This window comes from Neolamprologus brichardi, chromosome 16, assembly GCF_056152115.1.
Source record: "Neolamprologus brichardi isolate AB-2024 chromosome 16, ASM5615211v1, whole genome shotgun sequence".
Taxonomy (NCBI): domain Eukaryota; kingdom Metazoa; phylum Chordata; class Actinopteri; order Cichliformes; family Cichlidae; genus Neolamprologus; species Neolamprologus brichardi.
The window spans coordinates 14,621,223-14,637,427 of record NC_142119.1 but is presented as its reverse complement, the minus strand read 5'-3'; the positions used below and the strand labels follow the sequence as shown (position 1 = coordinate 14,637,427).

Below are 16,205 nucleotides of genomic sequence, written 5' to 3'. Positions count from 1 at the left end.
TCGTTCATTCTTTGTTTGACTTTTTCCCTTTTTTCCCCCCATATACTGTGGGGGGTCTTTGTCTGTCTGATGCCTCACAAACACATTTCCATTTTCTTTCTAACATCCAACCATCCATGTAGTAATCGATGCAATCTATGCTGCTCATATACATTGTATGGTTGTATGGTAAAATGGTAAATGGACTGGTTCTTATATAGCGCTTTTCTACTCTTTCTGAGCACTCAAAGCGCTGTACACAACTTGTACATTAACCTATTCACACCCATTCGCACAAGCACATTTTTCTAAGTGCTTTCTAAGTAACATTCACACACATTCATACTCCGATGGACGCATCGGAGAGCAATTTGGGGTTAGTATCTTGCCCAAGGATATTTGGCATGCAGACTGGGGAAGCCAGGAATCGAACCACCAACCTTCCGATCAGTAGATGACCTGCTCTACCACCTGAGCTACAGCCACCCCTATATGTATAGGGGTGGCTGTAGCTATATGTATGCTATTGTGTAATTATACACAGGGCATGGTAATGTGACCAGCAGTGTTATTTCTGACAATTTCTTCTAGTTATTTATTTACAGAGCAGCTTAGAAAAAGGCGACATCTTTGCATTGTGTCTAAAGTCAAAACTCGCCTCCTCACTAGGGTCTCAAATAGATTCTGTCCCAATTAGCCACATGCTGAAAAGCATGTTTTTATAAATTAGAGGATGTTTGCTTAATTTAGGTGTTCATACACACGTGTTCACTAGTCTGCCTTCACACACATATCCACACTAGATATATATGATTATGGTTCTGAAGCACAGCACAAAGCCAAGTGTTTGTAGGCAGCATAGTGAAAGTCAGTAAGCCAACCTCAGCCAATGAGTTTGTTCTTTTTGGTACACTGTACTGCCATAACTGCTATAGCTGCAGTTATAACAGCTGTAGCTCCTCGGGGAAGGCTCTCACAAGGTTAAGGAGTGCGAATGCGACACTGGTATTGGACGAGAAAGCCTCGCTCTCAGTCTCCCCTCTAAATGATCCCAAAGGTGTAAGTCACTCATCCATGTCTTTACGGACCTTGCTTTGTGCACTGGTGTACAGTCACGTTGGAACAGGAAGAGGCCATCCCCAAACTGTTCCCACAAAGTTGAGAGAATAAAGTTATTCAAAATGTCTTGGTATGCTTTTTTTCACTGAAACTCTGAGCCCAGCTCCTAAAAAACAAGCACACCATATAATCTCCCCTCCATCAAACTGTACACTTGGCACAATGCAGTCAGACAAGTACTGTTCTCCTGGCAACTGCCAAACCTGGACTAGGCGTAGACCTTCCAATTAGTAGATTGCTTGTATCTACTAATTCGGTCCTTGGCTGCTCTACTCTCTCTACTCTAAGGCTGTACAGTATGTTTCATAAGAAACCAGTTGTGTGAAGGCATATAAGCAGCACAGGCTACTAGTGTGCTAATATATGGTAAAGCTTACCAAAGTAAGTTACACTGTGCTGCTTTATGCAGGTGGTGTTGGTTTATATAAATTAAAGGGACCAGGGTTTGCAGGTACATTAGACATATACAAACACATGTTCCCACGCTGCTGCTGAGATGAATTCACAGGTCCAAATCTTTAATCTTCTGTCTTTGATGATGTGCTGCTCAGAACGTCAGTGTGTGAAGCTTAATGGCTGATGATGTTCTCTCAGGTGTTGACAGCTAGTGAGAATAGGCTCCCTCTAAACAGCTGCTTCAAAGACAGGTATCTGTGCATCACTCACTTTGTCATCCCCTTCCCCAGGTAAAGGAGATCTAATTGGCTCAGACTCCCTGACGAAGGAACAAGTGATCAAAACCAACGCTAATGTCAAGGCCCTGACGTACTGTGACCTGCAGTATATCAGCCTCAAGGGTCTCCGAGAGGTTCTTCGCCTTTACCCTGAGTATGCCCAGAAGTTCATCAGCGAGATACAACATGACCTGACTTACAATCTACGAGAGGGCCATGGGGCTGATGTGAGTACCTGTAGTAGATTCATGATGGACTTACTGTTTATGTCCGTTTGTCAGTGAACTTGTGAACGTTTTTGTTAGTCTACTGCACATTTAAAAAGAAGTACACTTGAGCTGAATTTAAATTTGAAATGGAGTAGAGTTCACCTCTGTGGTCATTAAACAGCTGCAAATACTGACCAGAAATGATCTATAAAAGACCCACAATCTAATAGCACATACTGCTTTATTTGTGTAAAGATCTAAGATTATATATGGATATCTATGAAAATTAAAATAATTCTACTTTTCACCTGATTTATGACCTTGTAACACCTTCTCTGATAGTTTTACTAGTAACTTACTAGTTTTAAGTCTTGTTCAATACATCATATAGTTCATTTAGTAAATTATGAAACAGGATATTCTTTACACCATGTGACCTTTCAATCTACAAGCTGTTACAAGTCATTCTCAGTCAGATTTATTATGGATTGTATATAAGATAAATGTTTACATCCATCAGTGGTGGCTGTAGCTCAGGAGGTAGAGCCGGTCATCTACTAATCGGGAGGTTGGTAGTTTGATCCGTGGCTCCTCTAGTCTGCATGCCATAGTAGGCCAAGATACTGACGTGTTTATTGCATCATAAACAACTTCTTCCAGAGTGTGCCTTTTGTTCCATCCCCCTTCCCTTCACCCCCAACTGGTCATGGCAGATGGCTGCCTCATCCTTGGCTTGGTTCTGCTCGAGGCTTCCTCTTAAAAGGGAGGTTTTCCTTCCCGTTATCACCAAGTGCTTGCTCAAAAGATTTCTCTGTATTATTGTGGGGTCTTTACTTTACAACATAACCCATCTGGAATTGACTGTTGTTGTGACTTGGTGCTGTATAAAAAAAATGTAATTAAATTTGAATTAATCAGAGTATGAATGTGTGTGAATATTAGGTAGAAAGCACTTGCTTGTGTGAATGAGACATGCAGTAGAAAGTGCTTTAAGTGCTCAGGTAGAGTAGAATAGTGTCTGTGTGTGTGTACTGTGACCTGGTTATGTAGTGCTATATCTATACAACCAGTCTAGTTACCATTTACCAAAATGTTCCTGTAAGAAAGGCAGATGCACGTGCAGATGGCATAAGGCTAGTCTGTGAATAGTGCACATTCATAGATTTTAATAGGAACAGTTTTAATTAAACAGCCCAACAGATTAGTCACAACACTAAATGTGCAGACTGACAGTCCAATGAGGAACATTTATGAGTAACCTGAGGAGATAATCACCTTAACAAAGGTCACATGAATGATTAGAACAGAACAGAAATATCCTTTATTGTCTCTCATTGGGGAAATTCACGTATTCCAAGTGAGCAGGTGTATATATAAGGTATACATGAGCATTCTACCACCACTACTTTAAAATACCCAGATGTGTGCACACACACTCTGACAACCCCAGCCATGAAAGGCATTTTCCCTGCTTCCATCAACACACACACTGCGTTTGGCTGGTGCTGCAGCAGCAGCGGATGGAGGGGAAAAAGTGTAGGGACAAAAATAGCTTAGTGTTGCTGTTTGAAGTTGTCCTGTTACTAAAAATAGAGCAGGAGGGGAGCACGGGCTCTCCCTGACTGGCTGTCCCCTCACGGCTGCTGCTAAGATTGGATCCTGCTTAATATAAATAGCTCTGCCAGCTGAGTAAAAGAATAGGAAGGAGGAGGAGAAGAAAGAAAGATGAAGGGGGGGGGTTAGCTTGTTTTCTCTCCTGCTCTTACTCTCTGCTACTCTACTGCAGTGCAGTTTGCTTCTCCAGGGATCAACACACTTACTGCGGAGTGTGAACATGTTGGTGTGTGACTAGAGGATGTATTATTCTAGATGCACAATCTGCTGTGCATATCTTAGTTCTGGGTTACAGATGTCCATTCTGGTTATTAGTGTGGAAAAAAAACATTCTGGTATGTGCAGCCCAGGAGGGAAATTTGCATAGGTATCCAAGACAAGACTGGTGGAAAATGGAAGATAAAGCCTGCAGACATTCAGCAGCCTCTTCCTCACTTAAGTAGTATTTCAATCTACAAACTTATATGATGAATGACAGTGTTCAAAAAAAAGATGTGCTGGGGGGATGAAGAAAGGGTTTATGAAGCAAGAAAGATGAGAAAGAGTCTCCATTGCATAAATGATGGTTCACTGCTGATGCACTGGTTGCAGACTAACTGTCATAACCCCCCAGAGCCTTGGGCGAAAAAATGCGATGTGCATGACCAGCCAGAGCACAGCACGCACAGAACTGTGCTGCTGAAAAGACATATTGGAACAAGTTTTTAACTCTATGGCCATTCTCACAGGGGACCAACTTGCTTATCCTTGCCCTTGAGAGCACATATGAGTTACTATACATGCATCAGCTTTCATGCTTCCAAATCTCTGCCCCCAGCCCCGAACCAGCCGCACACATGATGCAAACTCCCCCACACTCTCGCACACAGTTGAACAAGAGGATGGCGGCACGCGGCAAGCGCACACTTATCACGCCCCCGCATCGCAGAGCAGCTCCTTGGTGTGCTCCAGAGCTGGGAGCTAAGAATAGAACAGGAAAGCTAAAAATAAATTACAGTGGCACGGGTATGGAAGGGGGGAGATGGCTGAGTGGAGGGCACTGGGGACAGAGGAGGGAAAAAAGGGAGGATGCTGAGCAGGCAGGGGAGGAGGGGAGGAGGGGAGAGTGCAGGGGGGAAAGGGAAAGCACAGGGGTGTTGGCTCAAATACATTCATAACTCACTGCACCAGGCGTTGTGTGCTAGAGCATGGGCAATGTCATTATTTTGAAGCCTGCACAGGTGAAACTGCTGGTTTAATAAACTAGCAGCGCTGCTACGCTCATTCTGACCTTGAGTGAAGAGCCACTGTTTGACACAAGTAACTGAAATTTGTACATTTTTACAAAATTATTGATTTTTTGGGGTGGCTAGAGTAAACAGAGCTCTCTTACAAGTCAGTCTCACTTATCTCACAAACTACCACAACACACTCTCAGTTGTTTGTGTAGCCTTTGATTCAATACATTTCGAACGAGTCTTTGTTTTTTTCCACTTAAATTTCCTTCCCTTGAATTTCTCCAGCCCTGCACCAACGCTGATCAGAGCCTAAATTGTTCACTTCATAAGCAGGGACAAGGCTGATGGGAAACTGGGGAGGCTTGGGACTGTAACTGTCAGAGGAGTGTGTGTGTGTGATGAGGGGTGGGAAAAGTGAGATGCAGCGATTTGTATTAAATGTAGCATGACAGACTCCCTTTTGGAGTCTGACAAAGACAAAGAGACAAACAGATTCTCAAAAACAAAAATGAGAAATAATTGGCATTCAGCCGTTCACCATAAGCCTCTGCACATCTCTTTCAGATTGTTCCCTCACATGTCTGCATCTGACACAATCACTCAAGGGTGATTGTGGCACACAGTGTGAAGTCCTCATTAAAAGCTGCTTGTGATGTCAGCAATCAAGAATTTAAACCCATCTCAATACTACTAAAGCGAGAACCTTAAATGCCAATCTGAAATATGCCTCCTATTCACCTTTATTTGGAATAAAAAGAAAGCCACCCACACATCAAATGGTGAATGGCCTGGTTCGTATAATAGTGCCTTTCTACAATATGTGTCATTCACACAAGCACTTTTTCTACTTAAGAGCTTTCGTTTTATTTAACATTCACACTTCAACGGATGCATTAGAGTGCAAATCTAGGTTCTCTACCTTGACCAAGGTTACTGTGGCATGCAGACTAGGCCAGCCAGGAATCAAACCAACCACCTTCCAATGAGTAAATGACCTGAGCTACAGCCACCTCTGAGTGAGACAGACTATCAACCAAAAGGCCAGAAAAAAACATAACCATTATATGCATTATAAACGATCAATTGATTAGCATGTCATTGAATGAAATAAATATATGATGCCCAAACAAAACATGACTTAGTACTTGATAAGAAAGTACTCAGCTCCCTCCACAGACTGAGGTCTGGAGACTGGTTAGGCCACTCCATGACCTTAATGTGCTTTGTCTTAAGCTGCTCCTTGTTGCCTTAATGATATGTTTTAGATTGTTGTCGTGCTGGAAGACCCGTCCACAGCACATCATTAGTGTTCTAGCTGAGGAAAGGAGGGTCTCGTACCTGGCACCTTCCATTGGCCCCTCAGCGTGCTGAAGATCTCCTGTACCCTGTGTCAGAAAAACAGCTCAAAGCGTAATGTTTCCACCTCTTAAGGTTTAGAAGTTGGAATGGAAGAAAACGATTCTTTGAACAGGTGTGCTTTATACACATAACGAGTCGAGATCAGGTGTGAGTATCTGTAGTTGACTGATTGAGTGTAATCTGTATGCCAAATAGGCACACAGCCAATCTGTGTGAGCCAGCGATCAAATACAACTCCGTTAATAACGTTTATGTAATGTTGTTCACATTAAACATGCGCAAAGTTTCATATATATTGAGGGCAGTGTGTGTACAGGTAAACATGATGTAAGGAGGTGACATGGCTGTCAAAGAATTTTGAATTAAAAGAGAAGGTTATCCTGCTCAGAACAGCCAATCAACAGTCAAAATGGAAATTAACCAGTGCCGCACTGATACAGCCGAGGTTCCCAACCGTTTTTTGAAAACCGTAATCTTATGAAGCATTGTGTATCCAGGATAACTTAAAGCCACCACTGAATTTAAACTCACAGCTATGAAAATAACAAACTAACCACCAGAATCGGATCACAGACGCTGGTCAAGTTGGTGATTTGCTTCGAGAGTCGCTTCTTAAAAGCACACATCTTCTCACTGAGCATAAAGCTTGGGCTTCAGGCTACTCTGGATTTGAATTATGGTAATAAGCGCAGATACCCCTAATGTTGGGTACACATAGACCTGTCTGTGAGCCCAACAGCCCCACCCACCTGCTTTTAAAAACATTTTCTTTCTTTTTTGTGAAGAAATCAAAGGAAGGTGGCTTAAAAATGGAGGAAAGGCTTGTTGCACAAGAGGCCATGTATAAGAAATCAGGGTTAGCTTGAACTGTGAATGCAAAGCTATTCCAGATTAAAGTTTAAGAGTGTGTGTACAGGTCGCAACGTATACTAGAGGAACAAATAGCAGCTATCTAATGAGACCTGCAAAGCACTTCCTGTATTCAGTTACCTCTGGAAGAGAAGGAGCTCAAAAGTCTTCAAAAGAAAGAATATGCTGCTAATCAAACAATACCCTGAATGTTAAAAACATATTTACAGATTTACAGAACTTGTGTTTGCCTGCCATCCACTGGTTCAAGCTTGTAACTGCCTTTACAATCATTGTAAAGGCAGTTACTAATGCTATGGTGGTAAAAGAAATCCAGCAGGTGTGCGGGCTGATCCCGCTCTTCCCATTTTAGTATCCAAGCTCCTCCTCTCTTTCTTTCAGGTGGATTGGGAGAGCAACGGTGGCTTGGTGAAGAAGCTGCCGTCCATCCGCGAGGATGAGGAGGGTGATGAGGAGCAGAGCTCCGTGTCCCGAGCTCCTCGCTCCCCGCTGCATCTCAGCAGGGGCCTCAGCTCGCCCCTGCGCTCCCCTCTCCTGCCGCCTCGGCCTTTCCGTGCTCCCTCCGACCACTCGCGCCCTTCCACCCTGCAGATACCAGTTGTGAGCTTAAGCGGTGCACCACCTGAACTCAGCCCCAGGTAAAACACACAGACACACATAGTGTGAAACTGAAGATTGATTCAAAACATCATAGTCAGAGAGGAGCAATTGAGCAAAGTGCCGCAGTATAGGTGTCTGGCTGCCATGGCAACCACTAGATTACAGTGCTTGTGAATCACATGGGGCTCAGCTACTGTTGGAAGGCATGTAGGTTCTCACACACTGCAATGCACTAATGTGCATGCGTGCAGAGCAACCATGCCTATGTCTGTGCAGAGATGTCTCACGACCTCTCTGTGTGCAGTGTTGTGTGATGCAAAGCTGCTGATGAAGGACTTTTTCCATGTTTGTGTTAAAAGATCCAAACGGTACTAACGGAGCTTTCAGCCCTTTTAGCTTCATCTGATTACATCCCTCTTACATGCTCTCTCTCATGTGTAATCTCTGCACAGATTTGTGGACGGCATTGAAACAGAGAACAATTCCACCACAACACAGAAGTTTGAGTTCAGCCCCAGCCTGTCACCTGCCCCTCCGCCCTCACCGTACGCAGGTAGCGCACCTACAGCCGCACACATTGGAGTACTTTTTCAGAACAGTACATTTTATCCGGAGGCCTAATCCTTCTGCATGTGTGTTGCCTGTAGGGATCCGTGAGCACTCTGAGATCAAGCAGAGTGTGTCTAAACTGACTGAGGAGGTGAGTGCTGACTTGACACTGATGATAATTGCATGTGTACACTTCTGCCTCGGGAGTCTAATGTTTTCCTCGGTAGCAGAGGTTTGATTTTTCTGTTAGTCAGCTGGATGTTTCGCAAACTACACGAGCAGGTCATGGCTGGAAAAACATACAGATAAAATCCTGACGTTACGAATGCTGGCCCAAAGTGTCTAATGATATTTTAAAAATTATGTTTTTAATCTGATTGGAACATCACAGCTGCCAAATGTCAATAGCTGTGTCTAAAATTTTGTTTTTGAGTTTGGTCTCCTAAAAACAACCTGCAACCTGTTCTGGTGGACTCAGACTAACACATTCACTCTCAGACAGATGACCAAAGGTTTACCGCCTTCTGATATATAAATGCAAACAGATTTCCAATGCACCTTTCCTCCCTGTTCTCATGCTCAGTTTGATATTTCTGAAGTCTTTTACACCCCTGGAACTGCAGCTACTAGAACACAGAGCATATACCGACAATACATGTTCCATAGATCAAAAGAATTCACTTTGATATGCCAACAAACCAAAGACCTTTCTTTGTCTCCTTCATTAGATTAAGGACTAGTAACTTTTAATGTTTCAATGTATCCAGTTTATAGTAAACTTAGAAATAAGTTCAGTGATAAAATATTTACTTTGTTGCTCTGTGTGATAAATCACCAGATTAACAATTTTCTGCAGAATTCATCTTTGACCTTATTTGTAACAGTGTTGCATTTTGCAGTTATAATATGTTCTTTGTAGATTTTTATACACTAATTTATCATCAGCATCATCATCATGTGATAAGATCTCCGACTGCACGAGGCAGCACTCATAGGGATCATTTTGTGTGGAAGAAGAGTCGCGTGGCTCGCAACACACCCACATGTAAAGAGAGAGACCACCTTTGTTTTGTTGAACCAGCTAACACAAAGAAGGTCTGGCTGTGTTGAACTTCATACATAGTATACTTCTCTGGGCTCTAACAATGCTGAGTTTGAGTCTCTCTCTAAAGTTTCCCCTCTTGCTCCACCTGAACCATTCATCAAGTTAGTTGGACATTTGTTTGCTTTGTTTTGTACTTAAAATGCACAATTTTTATTATTCAGTTGTTAAATATAAGGACAGAGACAGAGACAGAGACCATGATTACATCACAGATTTATTATCAGCTCAGAATAAAATCTCCATCTTTGTTACTCTTTGACTGTGTTGACAGGAATGCATTTGTCAGACTGTCAGCCAGCTTCTCTGGAACGTTTACTGTATGTTACTATAGCAGCCACTGTTTAAATCAAACAAGCGTCACACACATAACACACTGATCATGTGATCCACCTGCACTGAATCATTTGGCGTGTAATCAGTCCCTGATGGAAAAATGTCAGTCACAGCTGGATCTCAGGGCTGATGTGAATATTTAAGTGAACATGAGGCTGAACAGACTCTAAAACTTTACTAAATGTATGATAAAGGGACTTTTGAAATGTAACCTGCATGGTGAATGTTATGTAGTACCTAATTATGTTTTATGCAAACAAGGATTAAAGGATTTTTTGATATTTTTCAACCATGGTGCTGAATTGTCATACCGAATTTGCATGAACTGTTCTTCTGGTTTTCCAGCGTTAATACGATCTCTCTCTTCACCTCACAGATGAACGGTCTGTCTAAACAAGTTTCCAAGCTCAGTCAGGAGCTGCAGGAAATGACACGCCTGCTCAAGCCCCTCCTCCAAATGGCACCACAGCCAGTCCTGATGACCATGATGCCAAATTTAACATCACCTCCCAGTAGTGCCAGCCAGCTGTCATCAAGCCCTTGCCCCGGGGCGCCACCCCCTTCCACAGTTTTTTCCCACCAGAGACCTGACACTCATTCCCTGTTAGACAGCAGAGACACAGAGAGTGCAGATTTGCCAGGATGCCTTCTCCCAACTCCTCACTCACCAAAAAGGCCTAATTCAACTCCTTCAGCATTAGCAGAGACCCCGCCCAAGCCCCCAGGGGCCAATAGCCAGGGGTCTGCTGACTCCAACCATCAGTCGCCAGAGGAAGGATTTCCAGAGGGGCGCGTGGACTCCCGAAGACTCCGTGCCTCCTCCAGTAACGGGATATTTTTCCCCTCGCTGCAGGACCAACCTCCTCTGGCCTCTCACACCCCTTCACCTTCACTCTCCTTCTCCATGTCTGTCTCTTCCTCATCATCTTTTTCCCCATGCCAAGGACCTCACCCCTCCCGGCCTGGCAGTTGTGCCAGCAGAGGCCCGCTCATCCCACCCGCCTCTCAGGACACTCACCCTCCCCTGTCCTCTCACTTTTCAGCTCCACCATCGCTCACATCCTCCCCTGGAAGTCATCGGCTGAGGCCTTCCCCTTCCGTGCCAGTCGTGTCCCCTAACACCTCTGTCCATCCCTCCAGTCTTTCTCTGCCCTTGTCTTTGGAAGTTGCAAACGCAAGGAGAAGAGATAACCAGACTCCATCTTGGTGCAACTCACAGCGACACTACCGAGGGGCAAGACCCGTTTCTCACCCCCAGGAGCTGGAGATGCAGGAGCGGGGACGACACCTGGAAGAGGAGAAGTCCTCCTCAGAGCACATCAGTTTCATTGATGAAGAGGAGCCAGCATTATGAACAGCCTGTGCAAAAGATGTCATTCAAGTAGCAGGAAAGATGTAGGACAAGAGTTTAAAGAGGTCAGAGCAAGTGCAAGGTAAAGACAACAAACACAGGGAACAGAAAGCTGGTCCATTTCACACAGAAAGACATTTGTCAGGCAGGAGATGCCAGACGGACAGACAGGTAAACACAAAATACAGTGTGAAGGAATGCTTTCCTCTACAGAATTACAATAGCACAAACAGTCTTATAGCATCAATGATCCAGTAGCATGAGTCAAACACTGCAGAGCCAGAGCACATCTATTTATCTCTTCACCCTGATGAAGCTCTATCGCTTTTTAATCCTAGTAGGTCTCCTCTTCAAAGGGCAGGCACAAACACATGCATCTCGGCAGGAAACGCGTCTTTACCCAAACTAGATAATCCAAGCCAACTGCACTGGGACTAAGAATGTAAGCCCTTCAGTGGTCTCAGTCACCTCACCTGGAAGGTTCCTTTGCTTCATCAATGGGATTATTTTTTGGGGGAATGCAGTTATCTGCCCCTGGACTGGTTACAAAAATACAGCTTTTTATCGAATAACCTCAGACTAAATGGTTCTACAAAGTGTTTTTTACAATGTTTCTTATTGCCCCCTTTCACACACACACACACACACATGACAGCAGAACTGTCATTAGTGTGGCGCCCGCACTGCATTTGGGAACAACTTGGGGATTCAGTGTCTTCACCAAGAAAACCTGGTGATTTGTTTGCAGCCTGCTTTATCACCTAAGCCACAGGTGAGCCAAGAATCGATTACATGCCCATTACACACATTCACAAAGAAGATGTTGAGCTTGGTTTTAACTCAGGAATGCAAACTTGTCACATCCTGTAAAAAAAACAAAACAAAAAAATTGACATTCTGAATCCACAGACAGTATAAAGGATCGATGCAGCCACTGTGACCTTATCCCCAGGTTTGTGAAGTCCTGCTTTGAAGCCTTGAGATGAGTCGTCATCTCGGCTTTTGGGAACTGAACATAACAAGCAAGTGGCAGTTCTGACTGTGAAACCACGTGCTCACTGACTTGTCAAGCTACCCCAGGGAATCCTATTGACTCTTAGAATGACCACAATTTCTAAAAAGTTCTTTATAGAATTATTACTTTTATACAATTTATATAAAAGTATTAATGTAGAGTCTTTACCTTACAATACAGAGGGCCTTGAGGTTCACAGAGTTCAAGCATGATTATCATTTTCTGACACTAGCACCAAAAGTCTGCGCAACCACAGCTATCGCCCCATGGTGGCCACATGCAGGTTTAGCTTTTCTTGTGCGTTAGCGTCATTTCTCATACCGTCCACGTCTGAATTCAGAATAGATCTATTGCGTGATTCGTGTAGATCCAAAGAAGGTGTTTGCCTTCAAGTTTTTCTGCCAGAAACATTGAACCTTACTCTAAACCCTTCGATCAGAAACTAACTGAATCAAAGAAGGATTCTACAACTCACATCCTTTTTTTGTTCATAGAAAGATCCAGAGGATCCTTTTTTTCATATAATAATAATAGATTACTATGTAGTCAAAGTACTACTGTATACTGTGTCCATAAAGACTAAATACAAACCAGAATGTAAGTGTTAAAATTAACAACCTAACCACTGCTTGTTAACGCAAATATCTAGTCAACCAATCACATGGCAGCAACTCGATGCATTTAGACATGTAAACCTGCTGAATTTCAGACTATTTCAGAAACTGTTGATCCACTGGGACTTCCCCACGTTTACAGAGAATGGCAAGAAGGAGACGACTGTGTGAAAAACTGTTCTCGATGCATTTATTTAATACGGCTGAGTTCACAGAAGAATGGCCAGACTGCTTCAATCTGATAGAATCAATCTGCACAATACATGAAACCGTGAAACAGGTGCAGAAGATTACTCCTGTCAGCCAAGAACAGGAAACTGATTCTATAATTCCCAAAAGCTCACCAAAATTGGATAGCAGAAGATTAAAAAAAGTTGCCTGGTCTCTGGTCTAACAGTAAAACTTGACAATGGCTGAATACTGCTGGAGAGAAGAGGTCTTCCAGAACACTTTAAGTATAGTTATTTAGCTGAAATGGACCAATATTGCTGATGTAGCTAAATGCAACATTTACAGTTGCCTCTATATGGACAAAATGAAAATCAGTTCTATTAAATTCGCCCACAACACGAGGAATGCATGCACTGGAAAAATAGACTACTAGTTTGGATAAACATAATGTGGTTTAGGAGGGGTAACCATTCAAAAGATAGCTAGTTTAAGGGAGGGAGGGGGTCTAAAGCAGATTGTGTCAGACAATTATCAACTGAACTCCACCAGTATAAGATAAACCAGACTCATTCTACATTATAAATCATCCTGTGCTACTCTAATAGAATCCAAGAACTTTATTACAGATACTATCTGGTTGCATTTCAGAATAAAATAAGCGGAGAGCTTTGCACTGCTGGTTAAGCAGATTGAGGCCGGTGTAGGAAATCTGAGAACTTTGAAAAGACAGATTCATGGACAAAGGTGTAGGGAAAAGCTAACATCAAAAATTCCCTGTGTCACTGCTCATCAGCATCATGATGCTGTTGACAAGCAGCCTATCAGCTCATATCTCAAGCACGCTACTTTCATAGGGTGTGGACATCCTTACATCAACTATAATCAACCTAATCTTAAAGTTAGCAGTTATAATGTTCGTCTTTTGGGGAAGGGGCTGTCTTTCTGGGGAATTCTTGTCACATTGTTTCACTCTCGATGAGTTTGCATCCACATTTTCTTTCCAGATCAAAAGAATTTGAGCACAGTTATGATCGGTCACTTTGGAAAAGTGTAGGCTAGAAAAGTGTTTGGATTGTATGCCAAAGAGAGAAGACAGATTTGTGGACAAAGTGTAGGGAAAAGCTAATATCAAACACTACCCCTGTATCACTGTTCATCATTATGATGACTGTTGACAACCAGCCTATCAGATTGTATATCGAACTCCCACATCACCCCTGAGCTTTAGCCATTAGCCATTCGTGCCTTCTCCATACAGACATTGATTTCCCTAAAGTTCTTCACCTGTCGATTACAGGCAAACATCTGATCGAAATTTACACAGAAAGCCATCATTTATGGGGAACACTTGCACCTTTATCTAAAACGTATTGTATTTATTTATTTAATACAGCTGTGTATGTATTTATTTTTGCTGAAAAAGCGGCGAGGAAATATTCTGCATGTCTCGACGATGTAACAAAAACAGACTGTGGAGGAAGGTTTGCTTTCTAAACGTCTAACTGGATCCTTTCCAGAGTGAGTGAGCGAAACCTTCCCCGAGTTCATATGTAGCACACACATTGTTCATCTCTTATTCCTCCAATGACTTCATGTTGGTACGTGAAAGCAGCCAAACCCTAAAACTGCAACATCCAGGCTGCATCAAGTTGGAGGTCTCAGGACTTTTTTTTTTTTTTTTTTGGCTTTGTGAGGTGCTTTAGGACCATGTTACTTGTATATATATGAACAGTCAGATTTCTGGCTTTTATTTTCTTTAATGGGAGCAAGGGAGGTGGTGACTAACTGGACTCTTTACACTTTCACAAAGATTGACTAAGCAAGAACTGGTGGCTGGGGAGGGTACCTAAAATGTTTTAATTCAATGCATGTCAAAACTTCTTTTTATTTTCTTTTTTGCATGAGAAATGTGCCTGCTTTGAACTATCCAGAGCAGAGGGCTCATGGGAGTAGAAACCAGCCTGCCCAATTGAAGGCTGTTTGCTTACAAATGTATTTTATTAAAGACTGCTGTTACATTGAAAAAAAAACATTAACAAGGATTACATACTGTATAACAATAAAGAATTGTTGTTTTGTAAGCTCTCCGTCTCTTGTGTTTCTCTTGGAAACTAATATTCACGTAACTGAGGTAAGTGGCTATTCTCTAAGAAGTAAACTGTAAATAATATTTTTTAAGCCACTTTCCAAGTTTCAGCTAGAGTGTATTGTGATTCAGTTGCCTCAAAAACCCGTCCCCATTTTCTTTTCCTTTTTGATAAATTAAGTATTTATGTTTTATTAAACAAAATATTTATTAAAGCCATCAAATATGGTTCTGTTATGATGTCAGCATTAAAATAAAAAAAAAACAAAAAAAAACATGTGCCCCTTGGGCTGAAAGTGTCAGCAGCTGTAAGTGTAAAAGTGGGCTTCTCACTGAAAACCAACAGGGGCTCCATGCAGGACTCCAATCTTTGTGCCTCAGGTAATCATCCACTTTTCATTTGAAGTGGCCCCATTTGTTTCTGACACCCACTGAACTAAGAACAAGAACACTTGTGGCCGTTCTCCTCACTGCATGCTTACATTTTGAGGTTGCTTGTGCTAAAAGCTTCCCAATTGCTCAAAATCCCTAAAAATAAATTTATGGTTCTTCTACTCTTTAACAACCCAAATTTGCCCACAGACTAATGGCTAATATGGCAAATAGCTTAAAGTATTATAATGTGTGCACGTGGGTAAAAGGCCACATCCAACTAGGCTTGTATTTATTATTTATGCTTTATTAGCCTCCATAACACCTGTGGGGTTGTCAGTGACCAGGTTAGGTTTTTCTTTTTGCTGCATGCTAAATCGGTACATTTTCAAATGAAGTATCACACCGATTGGAATTACAGTTATTCTGTTAAAAGCTTGAGTGTTTCAAACAGATGAAGGTTCAAACTGGCACCTTGTGTTTTCTTTGGCCTAGAATGCTACCAGTGCCTACATTTTTCAATTATTTTATGCAGAAAATGAAGCGTTGACTTGCTGTGTAGTGACTCCAGAGTTTAAACTTTGCAAATGTCAGTTCTTTGGATAACACAGTTAAGCCCAAACAGAACAGTGTTACACGGTTACTGGAAGGTTTAAAAGGTAAAACTGACAACCTTACAGGATCGGTTTTATACAGATTACATGGCAACTAATGGTAATTTTTATACACATACAAGTGCAAATATAAGACTACAAAGGAAACTTTACTAACAGATTGCATTTTTGTGTACTTGACAGCTGTCTGTACCACTGATTTGCGTTAATAGGTGTAATATATTGTAGGAATCAAATTAAATGAATCATTACCTGAACCGAGAAGAACAGAAAGCTGATGGATTACTGTTTTACACATTAAATAAAGCTCATAGAACATGCCTCATTAACCCATGTATATGTGCACTTTTCTAT

General features: G+C 42.2%; 1 protein-coding gene across 1 annotated transcript in view; it reads left to right on the top strand.

Moving 5' to 3' along the window:
- The window catches only part of kcnh3 (potassium voltage-gated channel, subfamily H (eag-related), member 3), a 173,386-nt gene extending 158,565 nt beyond the window's left edge, over positions 1-14,821 (top strand). Inside the window, exons 11-15 of the mRNA XM_006805841.3 lie at positions 1,785-1,999; positions 7,423-7,679; positions 8,094-8,194; positions 8,289-8,341; positions 10,005-14,821. Of these exons, the coding sequence (XP_006805904.2) occupies positions 1,785-1,999; positions 7,423-7,679; positions 8,094-8,194; positions 8,289-8,341; positions 10,005-10,982 (1,604 nt within the window). The 3' untranslated portion in view covers positions 10,983-14,821. The remainder of the gene's footprint in view (positions 1-1,784; positions 2,000-7,422; positions 7,680-8,093; positions 8,195-8,288; positions 8,342-10,004) is intronic.
- The last annotated feature ends 1,384 nt before the right edge of the window (positions 14,822-16,205 follow it).